The following is a 14440-nucleotide window of genomic DNA, read 5'->3' on the forward strand; positions in this document are numbered from 1 at the left end:
AAGTTTATGAAATATTTCCTGTCAATAGGATCATGCGCCACAGAAAGTGACGGTGGTGCGTAAATCGAGTTACGTCCTACTTTTGGTAGTTTTACTGAGACTTCTTATCCAGTGCGAATTTTCCATTAATATTACAGACTTCCTGTTGTAAAATTACATTGCTCCAGCTAATACAGTCCAATAGGTCTTATAAAAGATGATATTAGACAGATTCATTGATTGTAATGTGATTTTCAGAATTCACACAATTACATTCAACTAATATATATACATACACACACTGTACACTGTACACACACATGTGGTCAGATTTGTTGTTACCCTTGGTAAATATGATCAAGGCTGTGAAAATGGAAAAAAAATCTGCTTTGTTAATCCTTTTGATCTTTTGTAAAAATTCACACAAATCTAAGCTTTCATTGGAGAATAAGAATTTAAAATGGGGGGAGATATCATTATGAAATAACTGTTTTTCTCTAATACACATTGGACACAATTAACGGTACCCTTTCATTCAATATTTTTTGAAACCTCCATTTGCCAAAATAGTTTAGTAGAGTTTTCTCCTATAATGCCTGATGAGGTTAGAGAACCCCTGACAAGAGATCAGAGACCATTCCTTCATCCAGAATCACTCAAGACCCTTCAGATTCACAGCTTTACTATATTGCCAAAAGTATTGGCACCCCCTTCTAATGAACAGGTTTGACTACTTTAGTAATTTCTATGAGTACAAATCTTAATGTTTAAGCATATAATGATATTCTAGGGAATTATGTGCTTCTAACAGTTTGTACAGGACCCTTTTCTATTCTAACATGACAATGTGTATAAGACACGGTTCAAAAAGACATGATTGATTCAGTCAGTGTGGAAGAACTTGACTGGTCTACAGAAAGACCAAACATAAAGACACATGGGTGCAGGCATTATAGACACGTCTAAAACTGAGATGGAAATACAATTTTTAAGTTTTGGAGGTGCCTTCTTCTGTTGTAAAGAAGAGTGCATCGGTGTCCCAATGCTTTTGTTCATATAGTGTATACAGTCTCTGGTGTCGGACTCGTAACTCTTCTCAAGAAAGCTGTGGGCTGGACTTTACTGGAAGACGGGAAGCGCGTTCACGCGAGAGTAGAAGCGTCTACTAATAAAACAGATTTTTATTAAAATCTGCAAGTTTATTTTGCGAGTTAACAGCTTAAACCTCAGTTTTACTCTCCAGTCTGCAGCGAAATGTAAGTTCAGATTCTCTCTTCATCACTGAATTAACTTTACACTAAAACACTCATTTGTCTCTTTTGTTCTCTTATAGTGTTGCTTTATTATTATTATTACTCGTATATTCATATTGAATATTGTGATAGTGATATTATCGTCATTGCTTGGTAATGCACCGTTATTGTGTTATGATTTAGTTGTTTTTCGACACTTTTTTGATGTTGATGGAAACAATGCTCTTCTCATTTTTTTCTTGCTGAGCAAAACTTTTCTCCATTGGGAGGACATTTCGGGCTCCTGCGCAAAAACATTCCTTATAACCTGTACCTGTAAAAGTGTCTAACTTTGAACTTTAATGTGCTATTTATATTTGATTTGACCCTTTACCTGAGAAAACATATATATATATATTTACAGCAGGGCTAAAGGCGCCTTTCTGCATGGCTTAGTCTGATCTTTGACGAGATCTCTAATATTTGATGTGTTTTTTTTAATGTTGTGGATGCAAGTAGCAAATGAGAATCGCTCAAGTGATTGCATATGTTTTCTTCTTTATGATTTTCAGTTTTGTTTAAGATAATTAAAGCAACAGTTTTTAAATAACGAAAGAATATGTAAAAGTGTGTATTTGGGGTAAAAAGCGCCCCTGCTGTTGGGGCTAAAGCCTCAGTAATTAACAGACTTTTCCATTTGTTCACATGACATGGTTAGATTCAGATGGTAAATATCACATGTATTATGTATGTGTCCATATTAGAGATATATATTTTTTTGGCAATTATACATTTTAGGTGTTTCTTTAGCCGTGTTGTACCCAAATACACTGCCGTTCATAATTACTCCAGTCTTCAGTGTCACACGATCCTTCAGAAATCAGTCTAATATACTGATTTATAATCAATGTTGGAAACTATTGTACTGCTTAATATTTTTGGGACCTGTGATATGATAAATAAAAAGTTAAAAAGAACAATGTTTATTCAAAATAGACATTTATGTTACAATATACACTACTATTTAAAAGTTTGGTTAATTAATACTTTTATTCAGCAAGGATGTGTTCAAATGCAATACTGTCTAGCTGGTGTGCCCTCTTTAGTCACTAGAGAACACGCTTCTTCCTTCACGGACATTCTGTTATGAACTCCATTTCCCAGACTGCATTGCTCTGTCTCAGTTGAGATGATTGCTTGCAGCTACTTCCATTTGTATCATTTGGGTCACTGTTGTAAATCAGCATCTGAAGGATCATGTGACACTGAAGACTAATGATGCTGCTTTGCTTTACAGGAATAAATTATAGCCTATTTTAAAGTGTAGGTACTACAATAGGAAACCAATATTAGAAATTGCAATAATATTTCACAATATCACTGTTTTTTTTCTGTGTTTTTGAAATAAATACAGCTTTGATGAGCATAAGAGAATATGTATATATATTAGTGCTGTCAAATGATTAATCGCGATTAATCGCATCCAAAATAGAAGTTTTTGTGTACTGTGTATATTTATTATGTATTTATAAATACACACACATACAGTATATATTTTGAAAATATTTAAATGTATATAAATATATTTAATATACAAATATAACATTTTTCTTCAATATATACATGCATGTGTGTGTATTTATATAAACATAATAAATATACACAGTACACACATATATATTATGTAAACAAAAACTTTTATTTTGGATGTGATTAATTGCAATTAATCGTTTGACAGTACTAATATATATATATATATATATATACTTTTTAAAATAATTTTTTTCACAGAACTGATATCCAGTCATGGTACAAAACAAAAGCGGCTACACTCGCTTTGAAAACCCTCCTCAGTTCAGCGGGGTGAATCAGCCGGCGCCGCCGGGCTTCATGATGCCACCGCCTTATGATGCTGGTGTTCCTCATGGAGGATCGAATGCTGGTGTTCCCATCGTTGTACCCATCGGACGCCCGTATGCTCCACCGACCGCTTTTGGGAATCCCATGTACGGACAGGGAGGCTCTGGATATCCACAGCATCCATTTCCTACAGTTGCTCCTTACATTACAGATCCTTACAGAGGCGGACCAGACAAAAAGCCGCTTCCATACGGTGAGATATTTCAACCTCACACGTGGCAGTTTTGACAGATGCTCTTTGTTAATAAACTCTAAACTAAGTTTTGTTTTGTGAATGAAGTGGCGATGGAGAAGCCGGGACACAGCGATCTTCCTCCAGGCTATGAGAAGAAGCAGTTCGATAGCTCAGGACTCGATAATAAAGCCGTCAGAAGACTGTTCATTCGGAAGGTAAATACTGATATAGAGCAAACTTTTCGGGTACGTACATAACCCCCGTTCCCTAACAAAGCACCACTACTGCTGCCCCTTCCAGCAACCCTAGTAAGCCACCTGATCCCTCCGCAGTTATCGGGGCAGAAGATAGGACAGGACTTACGTGGAGAGAGTCTATATATTTATTTTACATATATCTGTCAGTGAGGTGGAATGCGCCAAAGCCCAAGAAGTAGAAACACTCCTAGTAGAGTGCGCTCTCAACCCGAGGGGGCACGGCACACCCGTCCACTATCCAGTGGGCCAACCTCTGGAGGTCCTGAAGCTCTGCGCTTGGTCCACGTATTCATAGCTTTCATTCACGTGACCGGCTCAAAGACCTGGAGGGCAAAACATCCATACACTGTAAAAAATTATCATGATTTTAACAGTAAAAAACTGTGAAAATGCTACAGTACAAACCTGTTAAATGGTTAGCGGTACGTTCCTGTAAAATTTACAGGTAAAATTTTTTTTTTTGAATTTGATGTTTTTTCTTTGAAATAACTATGTTTCTTATGTTTTTTCTTATCAGTTATGTTTATTAGGGTTGTATGTTACATCTAATGTTGTTAAATTAATTTTTATTGCATATTTCAGTTTAACGAGCCTCACCATGATGGTGTTTAGTGCTTGTGTGAATGACACTGTCCACCTTCTATATATGTTATTATTTAAAATCTGCTTGTGATGGGCTTTGGTTCATCATGTGACTTTCTCATCACCTCCTGCATTTGGTGGTTATCAGTGTATTTCAAAGGAACAAAACAGATTTCAGTACTTCAATAGGTCGGTATATCAACATTATATCAGTTAATGAAATTTTGGTATTTAACTGTAAATTTAAGTTAAAACCTAAAATGTTGTTACCGTATTTTTTACTGTAGAATTCCAGCAACCACAGCAGCCGTTTTTTTTTATCATTAAGTGCGACAAAACGTTGTAAAAACGCTTAAAGTGCCTTAATGTATTTAAAACAGTAATATTAAAATATAAAATTCAGTAATCTCTATATTAATGATGCGTAGTTTACACAGGCAAGCAGATAAGGCCGGACTATGAACGCAATCCGCTTAATGGTGCAGTGTTTTTCTTCTAATGGATTTCTATGGGAAACCACTTAACGTGAAACTTTGCACATTGTGTTTATATTCTGGGTTCATCTGCTTGTCTGTACAAAATATACATCATCAATAAGGTGTTTACCGAATTTTTACTACATTACTACTTAAGTGGAGTGGTCACCCTCCAGGTGGGCGTTCCTATAAGGGTGTGACGTCACGTGAAAACTATCAATAGGGGCAAACCACGAACAGGACAGAGCAAAGCTAGGGCTGGGTCTGTCTCCTCCGAGGGCAGTGCTTGCAGGTTTACCACCTGATCCCCGAAGTGCGTGGTGGGAACCTTGGGCACATATCCAGACCTAATTCCAGGCATGATTAATTTGCCAAAAATGCATGCAGGTCCGCTACCCTCTTGATGGAAGCCAGCACTATCTTCATTGACAGAATTTTCAGCTCTGCAGAATGCAGCGGTTCAAAGGGGGCTCTCTGCAATGCCGTAAGTACCAGAGAAAGATCCCAAGAGGGTACGGGGTTAGGGCGAGGAGGATTTAGTCTCCTCGCACCCCTCAGGAACCTGACGATCAGGTTGTGTGTTGCACCCGCATCCGCATTTATACTCATGCTGCGGGGCGGAGCATGAGATGCAAATCTGCCCTTTACACAAGGTGATAGGGCTCTCAGGCGAAATCTCAATTCGTCGGTACGTTCCAACGCGACATCGAACATGACCGACTGAAAGGGAACCTTCATTACAGGACCAATGAAAGATTCAACAGATTCAAAACAAGGGTCAAGCTCATCAGAAAGCGTCGTGTTCACGTGCATATTTTGAATTAGTCTTTATTTTTAGATTTTATTTTAATTTTTTCATTCTTATTTTAGTTAAAGTTTTAGTTTTTTGTTAGACGTTTCTGTAATTTTTATAATTTAAAAGAAAATGTATAGTTTTCATTTTTTTATGAATTTTTTTGTTTTATTTTGATATTTTTAATAATTGTAATTAAAGCTTTAGTAATATTTTTAGGCATTTTTGTCATTTTATTCGTTTTTTTTATATGTCTGTGTAGTTTTGTATTTCAGATTTATATATCGATTTTTATTTTTATTATTTGATTTATTTTAGTACATCAAGTTGAGCTTAATCAAAATGAGAAATGTTTGAATATTTTTAGTTTTTTTTAAGATTTTTTTATTTTAATTTTAGCTAGTTTTAGTATCTTTGTTGTATGTTTATGTCATTTTCATTAGTTTTTATATGTCTATATATTAATTAATATTTGTTTTAGTTTAAAATAAGGTTATATATATAGGTTAAATATATATTTATTTATTTATTTTTAATAATTTTGTTTAATTAACCCTGGTATGACACCCATTAAAACCCAGCAGTGAGTTTTGAAGTGGTTTAATTTGTGTTTTGCAGGTTTTTTCGGTCTTGAGTCTTCAGCTGGCCATCACCTGCGGCTTCGTGGCCGTCTTCACTTTCGAGCCTCACGTGAAGCTGTTTGTGAAGCAGAACGCCTGGACGTACTTTGCCGGCTACATAGTCTTCCTCGTGCCCTACACCCTGATCCTGTGCTGCGGAGAGTTTCGCAGGAAGCATCCGTGGAACCTCATTTCTCTGGTGAATTCTCTGATGAGGTTTTTTTAATGTAAAACAGACTTAAATTCTCCTCTCATGCATTGTAACGAGTGTTTTCTTGCGTCTCAGAGTATCCTGACGCTGGCGATGTCCTACATGACCGGCGTGATTTCCAGCTTCTACGACACTGATATCGTGATGATGGCCGTCGGCATCACGGTGCTGGTCTGCTTCACGGTCATCGTCTTCTCTCTGCAGGTCAGCGCTCGTCTTTCTGTTTTAATAACACCACACTTTCAAGACTGTTGGATTTATATGTTTTTAATTGCTAATGTTAATAAATAAATACTGCAACCAAAAGATTGTCGAAAACATGTGCCCAGTGTTATTTTAGTATCACTGATATACTTTTATAATTTATTAATATTTTAACATTTTAAATAAAAATTTTTGTGTGTAATTTAATTTCCAGTTTTAGTAATTTTTAGTAATTTAATTTTCTTTTTTTTAAATAATGTGTCTACATAGTTTTTATAAATTTTTATTTATTAGTTTTAGTTACTTTTTAATTTTTAAGTTCCGTTCAATTTTTAAGTTTATTTATTTATTTTAGTAGTTAAGGTTAAACTAGGTTTCCCTGGCAACTAGCTGAAATAAAATAAGTTTGAGTTTTTTTATATTTAATTTAATTTAAGTTAACATTTATTCTGTTTTCCTGCATTGATGTAAACTGAACAATGCGCTAAAATACTCTTGAAATATTTCTATTGTATTGTTCAGAACTTTTGTTTAGTAAATACTAGTTATGGACTAACATCTTGTACAGTAATAAAAGAATCGGAAGCACAAGAGAGATGATTCCCATCTCTCATCTACATGAACTGTTTCCTGTCCAATCGCAGACCAAATGTGACTTCACTTCCTGTTACGGCGTGCTGTTCGTCTGCCTCATCGTCATGATGTTCTTTGGGATCTCTTGCATCTTCCTGTACCACAGGATTCTGGACCTCATCTACGCGTCGCTGGGTGCACTGATCTTCACCTGCGTAAGTCATGGCTTCTCTAGAAACACATCTCTTTTGGGCAGGGTTTTTCAGACTGGGCTAGACGAGTTGATTAAAAGCTAAAAAAATTATTAAATCATTCATATGTAAAGTAAAACACTTGTATTGAATCAAAATGTAAAATAATAAATCATAAATAAATAATAAAAAAAAAATTGTAAAAATTTATTAAATTATAATGTAAAATAATTTATTAAAATAATTAGTTTAACAAACAAAAGAAAACTATTGAAATGTATTATATCTTAAAGTTAAATAAATAAATGAATAATATATTATTAAAATAATTACTGAACAAGCTAAATAGAACATTACTAAAAGATACTAAATTATTATGTAAAATAAGTAAATAAATGGTTTATTGTTATAATTTTACTACATTACTAACTATGTAGTAACATTACTACTTTACTAACATTACTAACATTCAATTATAATGTAGAATTAAATATTATTTATTATTAAAATAAATAAAAACCAATAAAAATAAAACTCTTAATAAAAATGTATTCAATTATAATGCAAGATAGATAATTTATATTTTTATTGAAATAAATCATTATAAAAAATAAAAATAAAATGTGTTCAATTATAATGTAAAATAATTTATTATTAAAATAAGTAATTTGACAAACAAAAGAAAACTACTGAAATGTATTAATAAACTAATAATATATTATTAAAATAATTACTGAACAAGCAAAATAAAACATTACTAAAATATACTAAATTATAATGTAAAATAAGTAAATAAATGGTTTATTATTAAAATAAATAATTTTAAAAACAATCAAAATAAAACATTACTAACAATGTATTCAATTATAATGTAAAATAAATTCTAATACATTTACATACAAATGTAAATTATTTATTATTAATAAATAATCAAACTCTTACTAAAAATGAATTCAATTATAATGCAAGATAAATAAATAATTTATTATTTCTATTATTTATTTATATTATTATTGAAACAAATTATTTTAAAATAAAGTCAAATAAACACTGCTTTTTTCATTTTGATTCATATGCAACAGAATAAATGAAATAACGTGCTATTATATTGCAGTTCTTGGCCGTGGACACGCAGCTGCTTCTCGGGAACAAGAATCTGTCCGTGAGTCCCGAGGAATACATCTTCGCTGCGCTCAACCTGTATCTGGACATCATTCAAATCTTTTCATACATTTTGCGAATCTTTGGAAAAGGCCGTGGCTAAAAGTCCTTCAGTGAAGAAAGAAACCCATGTGATACTGCTGGGTAAAAAAAATATCAATTTCTAAATTTTAATCAATTCCCAAGAATCGATTAGTCTAGCCTGTTTTTAGATGAACGGAACATTGTAGCGCGCCTCCCATCCAATAAATTGCAATAAGCATTGTGATTTGTTACTTTTGATATGAAACAAAGTCTCAGATTTCAAGTCCATTTTATTACAGTATTCAAACAATAAATGCTGTTTTGGTGCTGTTTAATGTGGAGTGAACTGATCATCTTCTCCGCTTTATTACAAGTTACAGCACAAAATAAACATGAACGAACATCTGAAGGTATGTTAAAAGGAAGAGTACAACTTTCCTGTCTCATGTAATTGCTCAAGTAGTGTTTCAGCCATGGAAAGATGTCATCATGTGTACTGTACCTGATATATATCCAAAATAATCAAATCGAATCGAATCACTAGAATCAGAATCAAATTTGTGTCAAAACCCAATTAAAGATAAAGTGTTGCATCTCCTTCTGTGTTAAAATGCTTTCTTGTTTCCCACAGAGACGCCTACGATTAAACCGTTTGTGCTTCCTGTAATATATAGCGATGTGAAGCTCTAGTGCTTATTTTCCTGACCTGTCAATCAGTGCTATAAACATAATCAAGAGCAAATACACTGATGCCTCTTCCACTCTGTATGTTATCCTTTTCACTTTTAAGAAGGGAATAAAGACCTTTTATCAAAGCAATTCAAATTCATTTTTTTCTTACAGTCATCTGCAAGGGTTCCACTCTGGCTCTGATTCTTGTGCTTTAATCAAGATTCAAGATTTTTATTTGTCACATACACAATTATACAGGGTATAACCAGCAGTGAAATGTAGGTATTTTTATTTTTTTCAAGATTCAAGATATAGACCGAAGTCGAATCATTTGTGATTGATCGGTAAATCAGAGTAAAATGGATGAGAAATATTAACAATAACCATAAACTGTGGCTTAAATGGCTTGAAATGTCGCATCTGGACGGTGAAGAAAATAGTGAAGCAAACAGCTTTCCATCAGTCGATGGTCTGGTCAGTCGTTCAGGTAGCAAAGGTGATGTTTTTTCAGACTCCAAAGTGTGCTTTTATTTCAAATGCTGACGCTGGCGATGTCCTACATGACCGGCGTGATTTCCAGCTTCTACGACACTGATATCGTGATGATGGCCGTCGGCATCACGGTGCTGGTCTGCTTCACGGTCATCGTCTTCTCTCTGCAGGTCAGCGCTCGTCTTTCTGTTTTAATAACACCACACTTTCAAGACTGTTGGATTTATATGTTTTTAATTGCTAATGTTAATAAATAAATACTGCAACCAAAAGATTGTCGAAAACATGTGCCCAGTGTTATTTTAGTATCACTGATATACTTTTATAATTTATTAATATTTTAAATTGAATTATTTTTCATTTTTTTTGTGTAATTTAATTTCTAGTTTTAGTAATTTTTAGTAATTTAATTTTCTTTTTTTTAAACAATGTGTATTTATTTATTAGTTTTAGTTACTTTTAAATTTTTAAGTTCAGTTCAATTTTTAAGTTTATTTATTTATTTTATTTATTTTAGTAGTTAAGGTTAAACTAGGTTTCCCTGGCAACTAGCTGAAATAAAATAAGTTTGAGTTTTTTTATATTTAATTTAATTTAAGTTAACATTTATTCTGTTTTCCTGCATTGATGTAAACGGAACAATGCGCTAAAATACTCTTGAAATATTTCTATTGTATTGTTCAGAACTTTTGTTTAGTAAATACTAGTTATGGACTAACATCTTGTACAGTAATAAAAGAATCGGTAGCACAAGAGAGATGATTCCCATCTCTCATCTACATGAACTGTTTCCTGTCCAATCGCAGACCAAATGTGACTTCACTTCCTGTTACGGCGTGCTGTTCGTCTGCCTCATCGTCATGATGTTCTTTGGGATCTCTTGCATCTTCCTGTACCACAGGATTCTGGACCTCATCTATGCGTCGCTGGGTGCACTGATCTTCACCTGCGTAAGTCATGGCTTCTCTAGAAACACATCTCTTTTGGGCAGGGTTTTTCAGACTGGGCTAGACGAGTTGATTAAAAGCTAAAAAAATTATTAAATCATTCATATGTAAAGTAAAACACTTGTATTGAATCAAAATGTAAAATAATAAATAATAAATAAATAATAAAAAATTTTTAAAAAATTTTTATTAAATTATAATGTAAAATAATTTATTAAAATAATTAGTTTAACAAACAAAAGAAAACTATTGAAATGTATTATATCTTAAAGTTAAATAAATAAATGAATAATATATTATTAAAATAATTACTGAACAAGCTAAATAGAACATTACTAAAAGATACTAAATTATTATGTAAAATAAGTAAATAAATGGTTTATTGTTATAATTTTACTACATTACTAACTATGTAGTAACATTACTACTTTACTAACATTACTAACATTCAATTATAATGTAGAATTAAATATTATTTATTATTAAAATAAATAAAAACCAATAAAAATAAAACTCTTAATAAAAATGTATTCAATTATAATGCAAGATAGATAATTTATATTTTTATTGAAATAAATCATTATAAAAAATAAAAATAAAATGTGTTCAATTATAATGTAAAATAATTTATTATTAAAATAAGTAATTTGACAAACAAAAGAAAACTACTGAAATGTATTAATAAACTAATAATATATTATTAAAATAATTACTGAACAAGCAAAATAAAACATTACTAAAATATACTAAATTATAATGTAAAATAAGTAAATAAATGGTTTATTATTAAAATAAATAATTTTAAAAACAATCAAAATAAAACATTACTAACAATGTATTCAATTATAATGTAAAATAAATTCTAATACATTTACATACAAATGTAAATTATTTATTATTAATAAATAATCAAACTCTTACTAAAAATGAATTCAATTATAATGCAAGATAAATAAATAATTTATTATTTCTATTATTTATTTATATTATTATTGAAACAAATTATTTTAAAATAAAGTCAAATAAACACTGCTTTTTTCATTTTGATTCATATGCAACAGAATAAATGAAATAACGTGCTATTATATTGCAGTTCTTGGCCGTGGACACGCAGCTGCTTCTCGGGAACAAGAATCTGTCCGTGAGTCCCGAGGAATACATCTTCGCTGCGCTCAACCTGTATCTGGACATCATTCAAATCTTTTCATACATTTTGCGAATCTTTGGAAAAGGCCGTGGCTAAAAGTCCTTCAGTGAAGAAAGAAACCCATGTGATACTGCTGGGTAAAAAAAATATCAATTTCTAAATTTTAATCAATTCCCAAGAATCGATTAGTCTAGCCTGTTTTTAGATGAACGGAACATTGTAGCGCGCCTCCCATCCAATAAATTGCAATAAGCATTGTGATTTGTTACTTTTGATATGAAACAAAGTCTCAGATTTCAAGTCCATTTTATTACAGTATTCAAACAATAAATGCTGTTTTGGTGCTGTTTAATGTGGAGTGAACTGATCATCTTCTCCGCTTTATTACAAGTTACAGCACAAAATAAACATGAACGAACATCTGAAGGTATGTTAAAAGGAAGAGTACAACTTTCCTGTCTCATGTAATTGCTCAAGTAGTGTTTCAGCCATGGAAAGATGTCAGTATAACAGCTTAATGTCACATTTGCCTCAGAAAATTTTTTTTGGCGTGTACTGTACCTGATATATATCCAAAATAATCAAATCGAATCGAATCACTAGAATCAGAATCAAATTGAATTGTGAAATTTGTGTCAAAACCCAATTAAAGATAAAGTGTTGCATCTCCTTCTGTGTTAAAATGCTTTCTTGTTTCCCACAGAGACGCCTACGATTAAACCGTTTGTGCTTCCTGTAATATATAGCGATGTGAAGCTCTAGTGCTTATTTTCCTGACCTGTCAATCAGTGCTATAAACATAATCAAGAGCAAATACACTGATGCCTCTTCCACTCTGTATGTTATCCTTTTCACTTTTAAGAAGGGAATAAAGACCTTTTATCAAAGCAATTCAAATTCATTTTTTTCTTACAGTCATCTGCAAGGGTTCCACTCTGGCTCTGATTCTTGTGCTTTAATCAAGATTCAAGATTTTTATTTGTCACATACACAATTATACAGGGTATAACCAGCAGTGAAATGTAGGTATTTTTATTTTTTTCAAGATTCAAGATATAGACCGAAGTCGAATCATTTGTGATTGATCGGTAAATCAGAGTAAAATGGATGAGAAATATTAACAATAACCATAAACTGTGGCTTAAATGGCTTGAAATGTCGCATCTGGACGGTGAAGAAAATAGTGAAGCAAACAGCTTTCCATCAGTCGATGGTCTGGTCAGTCGTTCAGGTAGCAAAGGTGATGTTTTTTCAGACTCCAAAGTGTGCTTTTATTTCAAATGGATGAAGAAACATAATTTATGTGCAAAGAATTATACCTTTGTTTATTCGTACAGTTACTGTTAAGGTTGTGAGGCAAGAGCAGATATAGTGCAGATGCTTGAATAGATCATATATATATATATAAAACACTTTTTGCTCAGTTTTACTTAAAATATTCTGTTCTCAAGTAATACTTACCTTGATTTCGGTTTTATTCAAATTTCATATCTTAGCTGAATTTATGTAATTATTGCATGTAATTATCACTGTTTTCCCCTTAAACCAGTATTATCATTCATAAATAATCATTAGGCACAAATGATGGAAATGGAGCCACAAATGAGGGACTACTGTAATTTGCGTACATATTTACATAAATAATTTTGCCAGAATATAACTTTGAAAGACAAATTTCCACTTGTGGACAACAGTAACAGTAAAAAACCTAAAAGAGTTCAACAATAAAATCTAAATGAAAACAGGTAAAAAGTTTACAAGACAGATTTGCGACCTTCACATATTCAGTCAAATTAATTTCAATTCAATTCAAGTTTCAGTTCAATTAAAAAACATAACATATTTTTTTAAAAATGATCAAAATAAAATAGAAATCTGTGGATACACTATCTTAAATGAATTAATAAATAATAAAAATACAATAAAATATAATATGTATATTATATTAATAATATTATAATATATTTGTGTTATTATAATAATATGTGACCCTGGAGCACAAAACAAGTTGCACGGGTATATAAATACATTTGCAGATTATTGGAAATATTCCAGTAATTTGGAAAAATCTGTATTAGACATTTCTGATGGTTTATTAAAAAAAATGTTTTCTGTGTATTCATTGTACCATTTCAGAATTGATAGTTTTTATTAATATTTAGAATATTTATTTATTTTTATTTAATTATTTGTAGTCATTAAACAGTGTGTGTGTGTGTGTGTGTAAATATATATATATATATATATATATATATATATATATATATATTTTTTATCAGTTTTAGTTATCTTAGAACATTAATTATATTTATATTTAACACACACACACACACACACACACACATATATATATATATATATATATATATATAATGATCCTGGTTTAAGTACACTGTGTCTTATCAATAAATACATACAGATTATTTTATAGTTATCTTCCACATTCATTTTTTATTTTTTTATTTTTTACTTTATGATGCCCTAAAAACATGTTTTGTAAAACAAATAGTTGATATAACCTCAACATGGCAGAAATCCTTTGTAGAGTCTGGTTCTCGTTCAGTGAAAAACCTAAACTTAATCCACGAGAAACCCCGCATAAATAAAAAAAAAAAGAGATCTGTATTCTGTTTTACAGATAATCACAATCCAAAAAGCCTCTTCTATTTATTAAAAAATAAAGAATTACACAATAAAACAAGAATATGTATGACATCTGCTGGAGATAATGACAAATTACAGTTAGTACGTATTTTACTCTTCACAATTAACATTACTAATTTT

At 31.5% G+C, this 14440-nt stretch overlaps 2 protein-coding genes across 2 annotated transcripts; both read left to right on the forward strand.

The window, feature by feature from the left end:
- The first annotated feature begins 847 nt into the window (after positions 1–847).
- On the forward strand, positions 848–9215 carry LOC306887755 (protein lifeguard 1-like). Its single transcript, XM_079445760.1, has 7 exons — positions 848–1235; positions 3003–3324; positions 3412–3521; positions 6033–6233; positions 6321–6449; positions 7094–7237; positions 8328–9215. The coding sequence occupies exons 2-7, from the start codon at positions 3018–3020 to the stop codon at positions 8475–8477; spliced, it is 1041 nt and encodes a 346-aa protein (XP_079301886.1). The 5' UTR covers positions 848–1235; positions 3003–3017; the 3' UTR covers positions 8478–9215.
- Positions 9216–9621: 406 nt separating this feature from the next.
- LOC306887850 (protein lifeguard 1-like) lies at positions 9622–12545 on the forward strand (the record flags this gene model as incomplete). Its single annotated transcript, XM_079445849.1, has 3 exons — positions 9622–9732; positions 10369–10512; positions 11603–12545. The coding sequence occupies 3 exons, from the start codon at positions 9622–9624 to the stop codon at positions 11750–11752; spliced, it is 405 nt and encodes a 134-aa protein (XP_079301975.1). The 3' UTR covers positions 11753–12545.
- Between the last annotated feature and the right edge of the window lie 1895 nt (positions 12546–14440).

Source organism: Barbus barbus, assembly GCF_936440315.1.
Source record: "Barbus barbus genome assembly, chromosome: 21".
Classification (NCBI taxonomy): Eukaryota; Metazoa; Chordata; class Actinopteri; order Cypriniformes; family Cyprinidae; genus Barbus; species Barbus barbus.

What these genes read in the sequence shown, in the direction of transcription:
- LOC306887755 (XM_079445760.1), top strand. Translation starts at nt 3,018, where the DNA reads ATGGTACAAAACAAAAGCGGCTACACTCGCTTTGAAAACCCTCCTCAG. An exon ending in CGTGGAACCTCATTTCTCTG is followed by an intron (nt 6,234 to 6,320) that starts GTGAATTCTCTG and finishes CTTGCGTCTCAG; the next exon opens with AGTATCCTGACGCTGGCGAT. An exon ending in TCATCGTCTTCTCTCTGCAG is followed by an intron (nt 6,450 to 7,093) that starts GTCAGCGCTCGT and finishes GTCCAATCGCAG; the next exon opens with ACCAAATGTGACTTCACTTC.